Source organism: Clytia hemisphaerica, unplaced genomic scaffold (assembly GCF_902728285.1).
Source record: "Clytia hemisphaerica strain Z4C2 unplaced genomic scaffold, Clytia hemisphaerica genome assembly, whole genome shotgun sequence".
Taxonomy (NCBI): domain Eukaryota; kingdom Metazoa; phylum Cnidaria; class Hydrozoa; order Leptothecata; family Clytiidae; genus Clytia; species Clytia hemisphaerica.
The window spans coordinates 498,479-517,788 of NW_027103676.1; the positions used below are offsets into that span (position 1 = coordinate 498,479).

Below are 19,310 nucleotides of genomic sequence, written 5' to 3' on the forward strand. Positions count from 1 at the left end.
CAAATAGTAGAGCGTTGTTTATGAGAGTTTATCGTTGACAGTGGCTTTCAATATTATCGAATAATGGAGTCTATCGAATAATAGAGCGTCTAATAAGAGAGCGTCAACTGTAAAGGCCTACTTTGAGGCTAGAAATTATATCCATTTTACAACACTTAATTACTAGGTTTTCTTATTGTTCTGACTGTTTCAAAGCATGCCAGCTTTGCAATGTCATTATTGACGCATTAAACAAATCGTTTCTGATTTATCCATGTTAAACCGCAAATCTTGAGAAAAGCTTCAGAAAATTGTTGATTGTTGTAATTATTGTAGAAAACTTCAGAGCTGTACCATTATGAATTACTACGTCATCATTGTGTTATCTTTATTTCATTGGTCACACGTGGGTGGTGATCCTATCTTAAATCGATTGAAAGATGGCTCCAAAGATTTTCAACAAGAATTGACAAAACTGGTCAATGAGAATCTTGGCTATAAAACTTTACAGGTATATATTGTCTTTAAAATTTAAGCTTCTACAAATTCAAATGACTGAGAAATAGGTCTTGTCACTTAGATTTGGGTAACTGACATATTGTTGAACCATAAACTTGTTCGTGTACTTGGTTAAAGAGATATTTGGGTTTATTCAAGGATTATTGGGCCATTTCATTTATATTCATACATGGGGATGGACAAACATTCCCAGGGAGGGGGAGCAGAATTTCCAGGGGTCTAAAAGAGTGTTTTCTCATTTTTCAAAATTTCCAAGAGGTAAAAGGCTGATTTTTGTTCGTCCACTGACCCTTTAAGATATAGAAAGAAGTTTCGCAAGGGTTTTTCGACTTGAAAAGGTTCGTCCACCCCGGTATGGAAATTCAATGGAATGATCGATTATCGCTATATTATAGTCCTTGATCTCTTTCAAATTATAGGATAAATTCCATAAAATGTCTCAAAAAGAAGACCCCTTAACACTTGACGCACAACAAACTGTTGATGATGTGAGTATGGTATTTCGAAATTTTTGGCTTTGCTAACGTTATTTACTTTTGTTTGAGAAAGATTGCTCCTGTTATACGTATCTATCTATTAAGACCATGTTCTAGTGACCAAAATTACAGCGCTATGTCACAGCCCCACTGGGAAGTTTGACAAAAATTTCGTCCCCGGTGGGAAAAATGCCCTAGAATTTCAGCCCTACAGAGAAATTGACTTTGATTTTATTCCCATTCGAAATTCATTGTTTAGAAATTGCAACTCCAAAACCATTCCCACTAGATTTCTTAACCTTGGAACAATACAATTTTTATCCCCACTGAGATTTCAATCGAAATTTTTATTCCCGCTGTAAGACTAGCCGTATTGTATAAGGGTTGCGAAGCGATCCAGACTCCACCTCAATTCGCAAATTGCTAGCAAAATAAGAGACTCTCTAAAAATCCCTCTTCTAATAAAAGCGCTACAGGGTCGTAAGAGCCTTAATGCCCCAAACACACCACATAATCCACGGCGGCACAACACCCGCCGCTGCCCGCGCATCGCTCTTTTGTTTTCCTTCTAGTTATTCTAGTGTAAATGGTGCCTTAATAAAATCGAACGATATTCGTCGAACGATCGAACATTTTTATTCGAATCACGAATCGTCTGTCGAAATCATCAGAAAACATAAAAGTAAAACAAAAACAAAAATGTACAAAGATGGCTTGTTGGTTCTTCAAATTCGACAAATTTGATTACCTCCGTACTTCTTTATCATAGAATATCCACTTGGTTTTGCAAGGTAAAGTTTCGTTCACTAAAAGAGCACTCCTCCCGCCCGCGCGACTTGCAAAAACTCTCATTGATTGACCTTATTTGATACTTGATACTTGCTGTTAAAAGTCAAGGGATGACGAAGATCCTTTCCGTCACCGTTCAACTATTTTTTTTCCATTTTAACAGCAAAATAAACATTAAAAACCGAAGAACCACTGCTTAGATTGCTTAGATGCGTGCCGCCCGCGCGGTAATTTGATCAACTCCAGACAGTCAAGAACACCTTCAAATTAGCCTATCATAGGCTGATTAGCCTATCATAGGCTATTTAGACTATTTTATATAGGCTATTTAGCCGAAAATCGATAAAAACCTCGATTTCTGACGAAATATAAATAGTCGCGTCTATTTTTCACCATTACTTCATTGCCCAAAGCCAAAAGAATCTTTTTCACTTAAACTGATATGACATTCAATTTTGGAAACAGAAATATATAAATAAATCTATTTTTATAGGCTAATTTTCTTATAATGAAGTGCCGTGTGCAAAAATACATGTTTGTTTTTTCTTTTTTTTTTTTTAAAAAGCCCGATTTTCTTACCCTCGCATGCACAGTACCAAAAAGTGGAATATATCCTAAACCAAAATTGATCCAAAGTCAAAATTTGTCATGAGCATTTCTCTGACATTGAGAAAGCATGTATTTCTTAGAGAAGACGCGACTATTTATATTTCGTCAGAAATCGAGGTTTTTATCGATTTTCGGCTAAATAGCCTATATAAAATAGTCTAAATAGCCTATGATAGGCTAATCAGCCTATGATAGGCTAATTTGAAGGTGTTCTTGACTGCCAGATTCTAAGTCCGTGTTTCGGCTTCCGGTAATTTTGTTGCTGTTCACTGCTAGGGTACACCATTTTAAAAAGGCATTTTTTGCAGTCCTAGCTATCAAACCGAGAAAATTTGCGTGGCTTCAAGCCAAATCATTCAAGGTCATTTTGATAAAATCATCGGTTGGAAGATGTGATTTATATAGCAAATTTTATAGCAAATTTTCGCTTGGGATAGAAGTTAAAGGTACGTGCACAATATAGCAAAACTGCTTCGCTCATAAATTCGCTTCGCAAAAAGTTTCACCGGGGCTGTGAGACAGGGGTGTAAAATTGTTACAAATCCCAGCTGGCACACAACGTTTTTTCGACGTTTATCTAACGTTCACAACGTCCATATAAGGTTAGGTGAACGTTGAAATAACGTTGTGTGCCAGGAGATGAGATTAGCTCCAAACTTATTTACTGAATGATTTAATTTTTTTTTTTTCAAATAATTTAGTTTATCCAAGACTTTGAGCGAAAAACAGCAATAGCCGAAAACGTATTGAACAAAATGGCGAGTCACATTTTGGATGATTACAAAACGAAAAACGGTGATCAAAGACCCGTCGAAAGTTGTTGTCAGTTTGATGATTTAAAACTTGATTTTGATCCCATTTTTGGTGAAAAGGTATCTCTTAACTTTGGGCTTGTTATTGATAAATTTATTATGAATAATCCAGTCATTTTGATTCCAACCCAACATCACAACTGTAGAACATGACCATACTAGCAGTAGCATGGTAACTTATCTTCTCCAATTTTGGCGCACCTTAGTAAAGATAGTAGCGAATTAAAAATACCTGGACGCGTTTTGCGTTTTTGGTAATTTCTTTATTTTTGGGGCACCAAAATTGGTGATTGGATGAAATCTCCGCGTTCTTTAACATCTCCAAATAACTGAGTTTATGTATATGTTTTTTTCTGCGACAGAGGCGGTAAGGTTCTAATTAATCTGCATCCTAACTGACTGAGAACGACGGGAAATCAACACTTTTATCCGTCCTCGATTTTTTAGCTTATAACTGGGGGTTTTTCCAAATCACTTGAGACACTTCACTGCCCTCAAAAATGCAAATACATAAACTCGCTAAAATCAATGCTAAGAGAATTATTGACTGTCGCAACTTCACTATATACACCCTCCCCATATATCTAAACGATATTCCCAAAGGTTTCAATGGAAGACATTTGCGAGCAAACACCTCCAAGCAATTCGAAAGTCTGTCCCTCTCTTGGAAGTCCTCCATCAGAATCCATTCACTACCTAAAGAAAGAGGATTTGGTCACAAAATGCAAGGATGTTTATAAAGAAGCCAAAGGCGAAGCAAGGAACATTCAATACGACTCTTTAGACGGTTATTCGTTCACTTATCCTGCTTATCAAGATCCTTCACAAATGGAATGCACATGCGCACAAAGGGATCCCAGATTCAGGTTTGATAGTTTTTTTTTTCATGATGGTACAAAAAAAAGCAAAAGCTGTAAACGAACAGAATTGCTTACGTCAGCAAATATTTTTTAGTAACAGGAATACGTTAGTGGAGCCAGTAGCCTAAGTTCGATTGAGGTCCTATGGTATAGTGATGTAACCACCAGGGATGTATTATAATAATTAAAAAAATTAATTAATTTATTAATTGATTTATCTTCAAGTTCGCGACTATTGGAAACGTTACCGGGAAGTGAAGGGAGACATTTTGTTATTATTCTGGATTATTCCGAAGAAATTAAAGATACAATCTCAATTGTGAAGAAAGTTGCAAAGACATTGCTCAACCTTTTCACATTTAAAGATAAGGTGATTTTCTTTCTTATGACTCAGAAGAGACCTCTAAAACTTTAAAGACTAGGGGGGGGGGTACTTAGGCAAACTGGATGCGAGCCATAAGGGTCCCTTTTTCACACCCTCGAAACTCTCTCAAAGGGGTGCAAAAATCCTCCTCTCTCAAAGGGTCTTGATTTTCTAAAATTTGGATAAAAATCGATTGAAAATTGACAAAGATTTTGAAAAAAGTCTCTCTAAGGGTCCCAAAACACAAATTTTTCCTCTCTTTAAGGGTCGACATACCCGTCACCTTGCAAACCTAGTACCCCTCAGGCTAGTCGTCAAAGACCAATTGATTAAAATTTCCAACTCTATCGTTTATAGAAATCTTGTACCAAAGTCACTAACATTACCTTTTTATTTTACTGATTTTGGTAGGATCTGTGTTTAATTTTTCATCTTTATAGATTTCAGTAAAATTTTATCATGAGGATAATTTGGTACCATCGGACAATAAAGCAGATTGTTTGAAGATTTCATCAAAAGCAACTCCTTATCTCAAAGATAAAATTCTCCAACAAATTGAAAACAAACAGCCAAAAGGTAGGAAAGAGAAGATCTTAACAAATTAAGGAAATCTGGTAAAATTAAATCTTTTTAGAAATAAGTTGTCCGGAAAACACCGACCAAATTTAAAAATGCGAAAAACTGACCATAGTTTATAAAGGTCACTATATCTTCCCTGAAATCCCCTGGACATCAGGAATCGCACTTAAAGCCACAGATTTTCTTAACCGAAGTTTTACTCTCTCATTTTTTCAAGGTGAAGCAGCTAGCTATAAGAAGATCTTTGAAGAAACTTTTCAGATACTATACAATGATAAGAATAATCAAACAGGTCAGTTATTAGACGATCCTCTCGTCTACATAAGGTCAAAAAGGTTATAGTTTAGAGGAGACGAGATAATTTTGAAAAGCAGCGACAAGCACGTGGCAGATTAAGAAGTGGTAGAAGTGTTTACTGGTGTATTCTTTCCAAACTCTACCACCACTATTTTTCCCCGTAAACTTCCCTGACGCCCTGACGCCCTGACTTTGCACATATTTTGTTGGAATCAATGTTGTTGAAAATTTCCAGGGTTTTTAATCCTTGGTTCTCTGTAGATAAGAATAATTTTTGTCTCTATATCCCCTCGTCTCATTGATCGGTGAAAGATGATTAGTAAGCGGGGATAAAAAAAGATTCTGGGGAATTTGCCTTCTAGGAAAACTTTATCCCTGGAAATTTTCATGTCACCGGAGATAAATTCTAAAGAAGGTTGAAAATGTATTTCTTCTAAAAGATCAATTAGGATTCTCAGAAAATTTTCCCAGATGAAAGGGGAATTAAAGCTTCACAACAGAGATAAAAGTTTGCAGCTTTTGATATTTTTTGGATAACTTTCCCAGTGGGTAATAGGGTCTCATCGGTTCTATGTTAGAGACAGACCAGGTACTTCGGAATTATTGAAATCTTTGTGAATACAACCATAATGAATGAGAGGTACTTCTCATCCTTTTTTTTCAGAAAAACATTTCATCTTTGTGACAAGTGGATACTACAAGGATGGCAGTTGGTCTGAAGTTGAGAAAGGGTTCAAAGATGGGCGGAAAAGTTTGGAATGTGGCGTTTCTTTTTCTCTTCTACTAATATATGGTAAGCTTTATAGGGCAGAGTAAATACACGCTTTTTTAGAAGAATGGTGTATATCCATTCCATCGTGGATATTCTTAACTTTTTTTGGGGAAATCGTCCTAAAATATTCTTACAGCATTCTTAGGTTAGGATCCAATTCAGACTAGCTTGAGTAGCAAAATTCCATGATGGTGATAATATTCTTAGTCTTGTATTCTTAGTCTTTTTAGCCATTTTCATCATATTTCTTATAAAGTGTATTCTTATAAAAAAGCGTGTAGATACTATTTTCCTTCGTTACACTATGAACTATAAAATCAATAGTCACAGGAAAAAATTAGCAGATCACAAGTTTGTGAAACGTTGTTTCCGGCCCTTAAAAATCGGATTTTCAAAATTTAGTTTGTGAAATAAAGTTTGGGATATTGTGAACATTGGGTTTTATTATTTCACATTGAGACTTTCTTTTCACAAGGTCATCGTGAATTTGATTTTCACAATGACAAAATTAATTTTCACAAGCTTAAGAAAAATAGGTTGTAAAATTCAATTTCACAAGTTTGTTAATTTTATATATCATAACTTGGGATATTGATTGACAATCACAATGTAAAATAGTATTGGTAATAACCATTCTGATACCAAGTTTGGGAAAGTCAATTTCCGACCCCAAAAACATTTTCTTTGGTCTGATTGGGATTTTGCAAATGCTGGGTATGTTTTATTCTTTGCTAAGGCAAATTTGTGAATTTAGTATTTGCAATGTAAAAATTGTTTTCACAAGTTTCAAAAGTAAGCTTGTTAAATTCCATTTCACAAGGTTAAGTTAATTGTGGTTACCATAGATTGGGATGTTGAGAATAACAATACAAACTAGCACAAATTCACTAGTTGATACCAAATTCGGAAAAACTCGTTTCCGTATCTCTCCTATCGTCTAATCTGGGAGTTTGTTAATCCCAAATGTTTTACGAACTTATAATGACTTTTACAATGAAAAAATATACATATGTACAATGAAGAAAAATGATAAAAAATGTTCTTAACCTGTTATTTATAGTCGTGTAAGATTTTAGAATTTGGGAAACAGCCAAAATATATTTATTTTTTACTGTACAAAGATTTAGGTGCTCATTTTTGATTTTATACAATATTTGTAATATTTTCAGATGGAAAACTAGCGGGAGCAACGTACAGCAACAACAAAAATCTTGCAGGAGTCGGATGTGATATAGAGGTGGGTCTGTGTACTAATAATATGTTCCTTTTTTCCAAACAATACATCAATTTCTGAAAACTTAAAATGTTGAAGCAGCAAATATGTAAAACAGCAAAAATGAATGCAATTTCTGAAAATAATATTTCACCCCTGTCTCAGTGACAGTGTCTGTAAAACCCCCTGGTGGATTTCATTAATACAAAATATCTACTGAGCCTGGATTGCTTGTTTTCGAGCTGCCTTCGAGGTAATGAAGTGAATAAATAAGCGATAATTGTTGCATTAACCTTCAATTTCATTTTTCTAGGGTCGTGACAACTTTATGGAATTTGAACTTGGAAAGGATAATAATCATTTTACCATCAATTCCAAGATATCTGCCATTTTATCCTCCGCTAAGAATTTCAACGACTTCGACGACAAAGTTCATTACATCATGCCTATATCTGATCGATTTGGAAGAGGTATTTGCAAAATAGTTTAAAGTTTTTTAAAGGATTGTGATCCAAGAGACACTTAATGAATCCATTTGATTTCCACCCACGAAAAAAAGGAGCAACTAGAGCCCAGAACTAGACTAAAATGATCTAAAAATCGAAAGTTTCTGATCTCAAAGGGCCATGGTTTTCTTAAATTTGGACCAAAGTTTTATAAAAATCCCTTGCAACTGTTCTAAGAGTTTTTTCTCTCCAAGGTAAAGTCAATTTTTGTTATTTCGAACCGCAAATTTTAACCCTATTTGCGAAAATTAGTCCTCGCAAAATATTTAAAATCAGGACTTCGGCCAAAACCCCTAGGAAAATGAAAGAAATTGGCAGAATAAGTGGTCGATTCGCGAAATTTTGTCCACACAAGAATTTTGGATTTTCAATCAGCGAAAAACATTCCGCACGAAAATTAATCTATTAAGGTACTACCTACTGTTAGTTTTTCAAAATCTTGTTCCAATCATATTGAAAGTAACTTCCAATATGAATATCACTGGGTCGATAAACGCAAACTTATTAATTTCGCCTTAGCGAAAGTATTACAATGAAATTGAAATCAAGTCAATAACTCTTGATAGACGGTGATATACTTTTTGGTGATTAGTTCTTACAAAGTAAACAAAGGATGACGAAAAAGATGAGCATATTCATTTTTCTTATAAGCATTTACTTTATAAGAATCAAGTCAATAACTCTTGATAGACAGCCATATACATTTCGGTAATTAGGTCTTACAAAGTAAACAAGGGATGGCGTGCAATATGAGCATATTTATTTTTATAAGCATATAATTTATAAGAGTTCTTAAAAATTAAACAGTAATTGTTGTTAAATTGGTTTTATTTTTTTAGCGTTTTTAAGCCTCGGTGTTCTTGGAAAATTGTTTCATCAAGGCCCGATGTAGACAGGAACCCGTCTGCGTATTTTTTTAAATCTGATGAATACTTGACGGGTCAGAGCTGTGAGTCCGATTTTGGCCTCAAAAAAATTACAGTGGGAAATTCGAATTTAGCGCTGTCCTCACTAACTTAAATAAAAACCAAATTTCGGAAGTTGCGCTTTCTTTAAGAAAGTGTGACCAGTGAAACAATAACAGGATTTGATTGGCTGTGTTTTCAACCGTTATTAGGATATGGGAAATTCAAACTGTCAGCCCATACCATGCTATATATTTCGCCATCAGTATATAGAATAAGAAATCATAGCATGGATCTCCAGGCTAGGCCCGATGTAAAGTAGATTTCAGATTAGCTTCAATCTCTACTTCTTGTTTTCCCCATGTAGCTAAAATTTTAGGCGAAACTTTCGACTTCAAGTCGTCTTGTTTAGATTAATCTTGTTTCAATCTTAGGCACAACCATTGACGCATGTAAAGCAGTGGTGGATAAAAGTTCATCTTCACAAAATCCAATGAAAGGAGCCGTTTGTCTTTCTTTTCTGACCAATGAATTTATTCGCGAAGAATGGAGTCAAACGGAAAATTCTTATTGGTTCCTTATCAAAAGAAACGGCGAGGCTTACTTTAAAATCCTCTGCTTTGACAATAAATACTCATAGTAGTTTGTATTTTTACAGGACTGGTGCATACATTAGTTTCAGGCCCCTTATTTTCATACAGTCTCCATACACGCATGTGCATTTGATTCGTGTAAACTCTAAAGACGTTAATCTCACTTAAGAGATGTAAAAAGCAGTTAATGCACACAGAACTGGAAAACCAGGATTATTCCCCAGAAATTTCCCTACATTAATTTAATTGTTATCGAAATAAAATTGAAGCATCTAATATATTTATCACAGGTCAAACATTTATTCATCCGAAATTCGGACAACCGCTTGGATCAGATGAACTTTCTCGGACAGTTAATATTTTACAAATCGAATCTTCACAAAGTTTCAAAGATGAAGTGTACAATGATATGATAAGGTAATGTAATTCTAGAATCAAATTATCTATACTCCTGGTTTCAGCGGTATACATTTCATGGAATAAATAGCTTTCACTCGAACTAAATAAGAAACTGTTGCAAGATGTAAACCTTGTGGAACCTTGCTCAAAACTTTTAAGAAAATAAGGGCTTCGATATTTAATTGTTTTGATCGTTTATAAAGGGTTATCTATGATGAATCTTCCAAACCAATATTTTCAATCACATTTAGCGGTGTTCCTGGATCAAAGATTCTATCAGACGTAATGATGCCAATATCTCGAGGGCCTTTTGGAGCCACTTCACAAAATAAAACATTGACTTATACTTGGAAAGCTGTTCCAAAGTCTGACTTCATTTTGACTATTGTGACGTCATCTGATTACGAAAAATCCGAACTCAAAATCACCAATCAAGGAGGGGCGGAAGATTATCATCGCCTTGATCTATGGAATTCCACATATTTAGATGATCATATTTGCAAATACAGTGAAACACAGGTAGCAGTCAAAGGTACGTAATGTTTCCAATGTAAATATATAAAGAACAAGAAGCCGGAGCGGCGTGAAGGTCCAACTGACGTGGCAATAACCGAATGTCGCTCGTGCCGGGTTCCTTAAGTGACGCAAAAAAATTTCCTTCCCATCCTCCACTCTGAGCTTCTATTCTTTAACACTTTCTTTGTATAGCTAATTTATGAGAAATTTGATACATTTCTCGAAATTTCGAAACTTTTGCCGCTGATGGGATTCGAACCCATTAGCACAAAGCACTTTTGATTAGAACGCCAGCGCCTTAACCACTCGGCCATCGAGTCACAACTACATTAAGGAGTTCAAAGTTCCTTATAAACATGGTATTTACTCCAAACTTTACCCGGGGGCTAAAACCCTAACCAGGGGTTAACTCCCATCCCAACCCTAGCCCTAACCCTACCTGAAACAACCCTTTAATCTAACCAGGAAATTTGACTCTACTACCAATTCAATCCAAAACATAGGTCAAACATCGCGCGGGTATGCGGGGCAAAAATTCTAGATCAGCGGTTGGTTTAGCCTGGACTTGTTAATTTATTGCGCGCACAGGCCCCGACAAAGACAAAATCTTTTCGATCAGTTGCTTTTTAAAGGTCCATTCTGCTGCACGCTGGACCAATTACATATTGTACAAGTCGCTGTATCTGTTGAGCGATCGTCGCACATCGAATTCTGTAATTCCAAAGGACTCTTTTGATGAGGACTTTTGTTCCTTGAGCTCAAACTTTGACCCTAACTGATGATAACCCGTGACCTTTAAACGATCCGCCAATGAGAAACAAATAAGATAACTTTTTGTGATCCCATATAGTAGAAGAGTTTTATGGCTTTTATTAACACTGTAATAATTTCCATAATGCACCCCTGTCTCACAGCCCCGGTGGAACTTTTTTCCTTAGTGAAGATAAAGATTCCAATTGAAATGCTGGGGTCCCAGGGTCTGTGATACAGGGTTGGCATAATATAATAAAGACACTCTCGCGTTACTTTCTTATTAACTCATTTACATCTTCTTAAATGTTATGCTTAAGTCTGTTTATTGAAGATAATTTATATAGCTACTACAGAGCCTTTACATAGTTATTTCTTAATCTTTTCAGACTTGGCAGTAATCAAATTTCCAGCAGATGCTTTTCTCAGGCCAAGTATTTACTTCAAACTAGAGACAAATGAGACGGTTCAGGAATTAAAAGACTTGTTCATGCCTGGGGAGACAGCAACACCTCGTGGCCTCTTCAAGGTATTCTTAAAGTTTTGGATTCAGCTAGACTAGAGTCCAACCTCGTGTTCATGTATCCCAGGCTTTATTTACACTACTGATGGACGCCAGATTATTCTGGGAACGAGGTTGACAAGAGTCTACATCTGACTGAACTTTACTTTCTTATGATTTTGATGGTCTAAGTCTAGTGAAGTAGACTAGGGAAAATTGCCATATTGGAATGTCGGAATGTTCATTTATATAAAAAACTCAGGTAAGTTATGCTATGTCTCAAAAACATGAAAAAATTAGCATAATTTTTGGAAAGCATTCCACCGGGAAAAATGAGCAAACCAATGATTTAATACGAAACAATTAGGTAACACTCTTACAGGGAAACTTCATCATGGTGAGAACCCAAAAATAATCAGATAATTTATTCTATTCATTTTCTTTATAGAGTATCGATGTTTTTAAAAATATACGGTTATCGGCACAAGCTACAAAATCTATGGATCAATATTGGAAAAATGATACATCAGAGAAAGCAATCAGTATCATCGCAAGGTAAACTCTCTTAATTTCCCATTGGAATTGGAAGTATTTATACCTTGTCCACAAGAATTTCTACATGCCTTATTAGCACACCCCCTTCTCACAGACCCACTGGGACCCCTTTCGACTGGAAAAACTTGCCAAAATATCTTCCCCAGTGGAAAATTATACTCCATTTTTGTCCCCACTGAAGGTAATAAAATAAACCAATCCCCACTGTAAATTATCACGCTATTTTTACCCAACCCAACTGAATTTTCTGACTTTAAAACAATGGAATTTGAATTCCAAGCATTGAAAACGTGGGGATATCAATCTTCATCGAGATTAAGTCTGTTAATTTTACCCCCACTGGCTGAAAAAATCCTACCGGGTCTGTGAGAAGGGGGTGTATTAGCGGACTACCTACCTTATAATTTACCTTATTCACGTATTGCGTTCGGGACGAGATGTCACTTAATCTAAGTTAGTTAAGTTTGTTACCCCTCGTAATTGATTACAAACAAAAGGAACAATCTTTGGATCAAACCAACCTCGCTCCCTGCGTATTATCAGCTTTTTAGGGCTTACTGATAGCACCAGATAACACCCTGGCATTGCCTGAAAACAAACTGTTTATTTTGTAGGTACATTGGTATGGAGAATGGTTTCTTCCGTATTTACCCTGGCTTACTGATGAATCCTTCATACGACCCAAGAGCTCGACCATGGTAATCTCTCCCGGCATACCCATTTACATTTACGAGATTGCTAAATCCTTTGAAAGGCCTTGTTGTATGTTGGGTCGCACTGATGCTATACTTTAATCTTTTGATCCTGCCCGGATAAAAAAATCAATGACATTTCTTTTAATCTTTAGAATTTTGAAGCTATGTTGGAATGACATTTAAAAGGATAAATGCTCTCATAAAAATATTTGATATTATTCTTATCTTCCAAGGTACCGCCTCATGATTGCTCAAAAAGGGATGACATTAACCACGCCCTACTTGGATGCCTTTACTGGTGAAACTGTTATGACTCTTGGACAAGTCCTACACATGTAGGTATAGTTAGTCGGATAGTATTATATGTGACTAATATTATATAATTATGGGTTCTATAGAAGCCACCAGACCTGCAGTCAATTAGAAATATTTATTTAGTCAAGCTAAATTTCAAAAACAATGATTTAAAAGAAAGGCTTTAAGACCAATATAGAATCGGGTGGTCTTGCAACATTGAGTCAACACATAATCTCTTTTCCAATTATCAGGGGCAAGACTTCGACAGAGAAAGCAGGGAATATAGCGATGGATTTCAAACTACCCTACTTTAAAGTGTTACTGGATAAGTCAATCAATGAATGCGAAACTGATGGGTAGGTTGTTCTCTAATTTTCCTATATCCAAACATACATTATTTCACAAGTTTTCTATGCAGTTAAAATTAAATTTTGACTATTCCAGAAAAAGGTTCCCATGTTAAAGGACATTGGCTGCCCTTAAAACACAAGCAAGAAAACTTATTTAAGGAGAGTCACTGTATTCTCAGGGCGTTTAAGACAAAAATCTAGGAATGTCTCCAAATTTTGAAAGGAAATCCAAAACGGATAACTTTTCTTAGACCAGCCAACCATTAGAGCTTATCAGATTTGAGAACTACGTTTTTACTACAGAGCATGTGTTGTGATTGATCGAAATGGCTTCGTGGTTTACCAATCGAGTTTTATGGAAAAGAATGAAAATTCAACCCTCGAAAATCAACACATCATTAAGATGGTAGGTCATAGAAAGATTTCTTGTTCAACCTAACAATACTTTTTTTGGCTCTCGCCTAAATTCTCACTCCAAATATTTTCGATTTTTAAACGACGGTTGGCTTTTACCTGTCAGAGATAGAGACCAGGTTGAGAAATTTTAAAACCTAAGACACCCCTGTGTCACAGACCCGGTGGGACGTCCGTCCTATTGGAAGATTTGTCTGACATCTCTCCCAGGTGGGAAGATTACCCTAAAATTTCAGCCGACTGCAGAATCGACTTTGATTTCATCCCCATTTGAAATTAAAAAAAATCAAAAAATTGTATTTCATTTTTTTGAAATGGGAGCAAGAGAATTTCTATCCCCATTAGGATTTCGAAAAAATATCATCCCCAGTGTGGAAAGAAGTTCCACCGGAACTGTGAGGCAGGGGTGTCCTAAGGTGTCGGTGATGATGTCACTAATTTCGCCGTTTTTTGATTTTTAGCATAGTCGAGTTGCAAAGAGCATGATCGAAGAGGGAGTTATGATAAAAAATTATTGTTTGGAATTCCGAAACAATATAACCATCAAGGAATGGTTTTACTCTGTAAGTAATGAGTATTTTACTGTTTGATAAAAATTCTAAAAATTTATCGAGGTTCCACTGCATTATGCATTATTTGAAATTAAACTAATCTTAATGGCAATAGGCCTTTTCATAAATTACGTCACGAACATCACTTGCCTCGTATTCAAACAATTACCATGGTGATTATGTCCCCTGAGACATTAAATCGTTTTTTTATGAATAGGAAGTAGTTTTAAGAAGATCCGTTGGGATTTAATCACCATGGCAATAATTTCAAAACGAGGCAAGTGATGTTCGTGACGTAATTTATGAAAAGGTCTATTTGACTTGTTTCGCTCTCAGGGTTTGCTCCATTTCAAGCCATTAAAGGCCTTCGTCAAGTTTATTAGGAAATTTTAATTTTTATTGACAGGTTTTTATTAACACTAAACTTTATTAGTGATAAAAACATGTTCAACCTCGTCCCCTAGCCTGTACCAAACTCTTCTTCGCTGACTGAAAGGATAACTGGAAATTCGACACACGATAAGTTTTTTCAAAATATCAAAAAACGCCTATAGGAGGGATGGTACAGGCTACCTCTCCCCTTGCCTAATCTTTTTTTTTTTTTTCAGCTTGATCACGTGACCGAAGCGAAGAAATATGAATCGAATCGAAATTGTTTGGATTATCGAGTTGTTCCGATTGTTGATTCCAATCTTTTATTATTGTATATTAATGACGCTTGCACTTTACCAGAAAATTGTAACTGTGAAGAACCAATCAACAACGTAAAGAAAATTCTCAAACTTGCACGTTTTTTTTGAGAAACTAGTTTTATACCAATCAGCCTCAATGTTTTTTAAGAAATCGGCCTTTTGAGCCTTAAATGTTTCTTACATGTTTCTAAACTTTTTGACATGATCAGCCTCGTGGAAGGCTGGATTGGAAGGTTCTTAAAAAAAAACGAATTAAAAATTTTTATTTTCTCATTCTCAGCCTCAGCATATTTCTGAGATGTTTCTTAGTTTTTAGGCATTCTGAGCCTCGTGTTTCTTAAAAGTGTGTTTCTTAAAAAAAAAAAAGTGTATTTCAAAATAAAGTGGAGGCTTTTCAACTATATAACTCGAATGTTTCTTTAACTCGAACAAAATTTGTGTTCCCCGTGCATGCTCGAGTTATGGAGACTCCACTGTATATTCCAAAAGTTTTGACCTTCAAAACATATCATTACGTATGGTTAAAAATGCAAAAAGCGCACCTGAGAAACTAATTTCGTTGGTTTCGTTGTACGGAATACAGGTGGTCGAAATCATTTAAAAGCGAATTCTACTATTTTCAATTTTTCAGGAAAGATTTGGGTATTGTTCGAACGATATCAGCGAAACAAATTGTGAATGTCCTTGCATACAACCCGTTACTTGTCTCAGTGATCTTCGAATTACGTAAGTCTTTAAAGTTTTGGAGAAAGTTTTTGCCAAGCTTCGTTAGATTTCTTGGATGGTTTCTTTGTATCAAAAATACATCTTCATTGTACCTCCTAGAATTTTTTACTATTTTTCATAGCCCAGGCAGACTTGAATGCAACCCAGAGGACAAACGAAAAACAGATTTCTCAGAAAAATGGTTCAAAGGAAACATTTCAGAGCTTACTCTCTGTTTTGACCCTGAATGCAAGAAACGGTGAGTGTCGACGTGTCGACCAGATTCGTGGTTGGTGTAGAAAAAGTACTGAGAAGTAGGAAGAATCATCCTAATTCTATCTTTTTTTTTTTATTCTTAATTTTCAATTGTCATTTTTGAATTTTTAAACAATGCTTTAAAGTTCAAGTCAATTCACTAATGAAATCTGACGTTTTGTTTTTGTATTGCGTAATTTTACGTCGAAATCAGACATTACATGTCAGGGTATTATCTGGCGCTCTGGAGCATCGAAAAGCTGATAACATGCAAGGAATACGAGGTTGCCCCTGGTGTTCAAGGTGGTCTGGATAATAAATCTTATAATAGAGTAAAGTCTCAGTAAAATGAGGTTGAAAATCTAGGATGATCAGTAAATTGAGGTCAAAAATCTAGGGTGGTCCAAAAAATGAGGGGTTCTGAACAATTGAAATAAAACCCAGGGGGGGGGTAAACTTTCCAAAAAAAAGACCTCCTCAAAAAGGGTACAATTTTCTTTCTAGAATAGCCCTATTCTCTTTATAATGAGGTATAACATTTGATAATATGTTTTCATATAAAGAACAAGTTTCAATTTTTTTGATACTGATCTTGAGCATTATTTTACTAACACTTTCACCTACCTCATAAACTTAGGAATAGCTTAAGAATCACACAAACATAAAAGCAAGGGCTACAACGAGTGGAAGCTTTTAACCAGAATAAGAACATTTTTTTATGCTTTGACATTTCTCAAACAAAACCTGTGGTAGTGAAAGACCAATACAAAAAACGTTAGAGAATATAAAACAAGTTTGGCCCCCTACTATTTACAGTTGAAGAGAAAGAAAGTCAGGGGAAAGTAAACAAAACTTATATTCCCGACAGTCAAGATTTTTAACGCTGTATGCTATAATTACTTCTTGCTGATCAATGGTACATCCCCTTCTCACAGACCCGGTAGAATCTTTCAGCCAGTGGGGTGAAAATAACGGACCAAAACGTGATGGAGATTGATATTTCCATGTTTTGAAAGGCTGGGGATTTGACGAAATCAATTGTTTTTGAACCATAAAATTCAGCGGAGATTGAAAAAAATAGCACAGCTTTTTGTAGTGAGAATCGGATTATTCTTAGTGGTGACAAAAATTGATTTATAATTTTTCAATGGAGCCGATATTTTGGTCAATTTTTCCAGTGGGAAGGGTTCACAGTGTTTCGTGTGATTTTTCTGTTTACCCTTAAAAATGATAATCATGCATTACAGGGTAGTCATTCAAGACTACATTTTGTTGATATACCATTTACTTTTCAGCGACACATGGGATAATTGTGAAAGTTTCAAACCTGCTTGCAACTGGTGTTTCAAATTCCCAAATGGAACCCATGTTGCCGACGAGAAAAAGCATTGTGATTATTCTGACGAAGAATGTTTTCCGACGCCATCACCACCCATCATAACGCCTGCACCACCCACAACACCTGACTCGCAAGAAACTGAGGACCTATCAGATGGTGCTATTGCTGTGATTATACTATTTAGTATAATATTTGTATGCTCCATACTGGGTGGTATCTACTGGTGGTTCAATAAAAAAGCTAAACGAAGACAACGTAATAACAATAACAACGGGAATAATTCTAACACAACACTTACTCCTCGAGCCAACAGTGGTTTTGATGATGACCAATATCAACCAGGATATCAACCATCAGGCCACGCACCAAACGATCGACTAGGATCAGTACCATCACCGACTGATACCAAAGATGCTGCAGTAGAGATAACAATGCCAGCAGTGTACGAGGAGAGACCTGCAGATGAAAATGGTTCAGTTAGTACCACGGCTTAAACCATCGCATAGTATGTAAAAATTAATTTTTCTGAGTACTATTCAATAAACAAAGACTTAAAAGATTTCATTACATTAAAAGGACATTTCACATCAGACACATATTTCATATCAGGACAGTGTCTCCCTATTGTTTTCTTATACTGATTTAAGCAAAAAGATGTTTTTCTTTTCCTTTTTTCTGACCAATCTTGCTCCATATCCGTGTCAATCCGATGTGATAAAGCTTGTGAGTTGAAGTTGATGAGTAAGCAAACGATATCACTCTTATTTGAAAACAAAAGACTTTTTGAAATCTGAATAAGTTTACTACGAGTATTATTAGCAAAACGTTTTGCAGTTAGAAGTGTCCAAAAATATAATTTTATGGTGTTGCAAAACCGTAATCTGGAAACATTTTGGGATCCCTCTCCCTCCCTAGGCCCACTTAATGCAAGTCAAAGTGACTCATAAAAAAGAGCTTTTTTGAAGAACAAATTAGTGGGTTGCTTTGAAGGATCTTATATTACACGAAGCTGACATTTTGTACTTTCAAGATCCTGCAGATTCTAATTTATTTTTTCTCGACACATTGTAAATATCTAGCTATTTTATTGTATACACACCTTTCATTGTATATTTGGGATAGAATTTTTCAAAGTCAATAGTTATAAATTGGGTTATATTTCACGGTATTTGATATTTCAAAATTAACCTTTGATGAAACACACAAGATTGTTGACTCGCAAAATTAAATAGTTTTTAGATGAAAAATACAGTTTTAAATTTTCAGCCCGCGAAATTCAATCCAATTTGTACAGTATTTATTATTTTGTTGAATTTTCATTCTTTGATATGTAAATTGCAATATAAACTATGAATGTTACATTAGATTTTCTTTAAGATTCATATCGCTCTGCTTAAGAAATTAGCTTACTATAATCATAGAATAAGAAAGCCGCGGCTGGAATATGTACCGCATTGTCTTTTCAGTTAATTGCTGTTCCATCTCTGTCTCCGAGCTTTATAAGAACATCAAGATGCTCAGTTTATTATTGGTAGAAAGTTTTTGAATTTTTCCTCTTATTTCCCTTCACAAAAAGTTTTTTAATTGCTAAATATCTTTGAATCTGTACCCAATAGAACACTTGAACTAATTTGGACATATTTTAGGGGTATTTTGTGAAAAAAATAGTTTTTCGCCAAAATTGAAATTATAAGAACCATATTCAAGATGACAACTTTCTTGTCAGTTTGAATGATAAATTGTGAAGGTGCTGGCTTGAAACTTTCACAGTATTATCTAGATGTACTTTTTCATTGATTTCTAAAAAGATTTCACTGAAATATTGCAAAGGCATTCGAGGTACTTTGTTTATTTTTGAGTTCTTTCAGCCCAGCCATTTTGTGCTTGTTTAGATTTCTTATTGTTGATCTTTCCTTTACAATGATTTTATAATGCAAGTGTATTATCAAGGGTATATCATTAATGTTTAAAACACACTGAGAAGTAAGTATTAACGACAAACCAATAAAATTTACCA

General features: G+C 35.3%; 1 protein-coding gene across 1 annotated transcript; it reads left to right on the forward strand.

Moving 5' to 3' along the window:
- Positions 1–319: 319 nt before the first annotated feature.
- Positions 320–17,863, forward strand: LOC136803619 (VWFA and cache domain-containing protein 1-like). Its single transcript, XM_067060343.1, has 24 exons — positions 320–490; positions 918–986; positions 3,074–3,244; positions 3,788–4,050; positions 4,270–4,414; positions 4,849–4,984; positions 5,205–5,279; positions 5,949–6,077; positions 7,226–7,293; positions 7,583–7,739; positions 9,115–9,273; positions 9,564–9,690; positions 9,924–10,204; positions 11,328–11,467; positions 11,889–11,995; positions 12,610–12,693; positions 12,924–13,025; positions 13,239–13,343; positions 13,641–13,743; positions 14,213–14,314; positions 14,911–15,066; positions 15,626–15,720; positions 15,842–15,958; positions 17,250–17,863. Exons 1-24 carry the CDS (start codon positions 338–340, stop codon positions 17,785–17,787), a joined length of 3,582 nt encoding a protein of 1,193 aa, XP_066916444.1. The 5' UTR covers positions 320–337; the 3' UTR covers positions 17,788–17,863.
- Positions 17,864–19,310: the final 1,447 nt, after the last annotated feature.

What these genes read in the sequence shown, in the direction of transcription:
- LOC136803619 (XM_067060343.1), top strand. Translation starts at nt 338, where the DNA reads ATGAATTACTACGTCATCATTGTGTTATCTTTATTTCATTGGTCACAC. An exon ending in CACCTCGTGGCCTCTTCAAG is followed by an intron (nt 11,468 to 11,888) that starts GTATTCTTAAAG and finishes TTTTCTTTATAG; the next exon opens with AGTATCGATGTTTTTAAAAA. An exon ending in CTCAGTGATCTTCGAATTAC is followed by an intron (nt 15,721 to 15,841) that starts GTAAGTCTTTAA and finishes TATTTTTCATAG; the next exon opens with CCCAGGCAGACTTGAATGCA.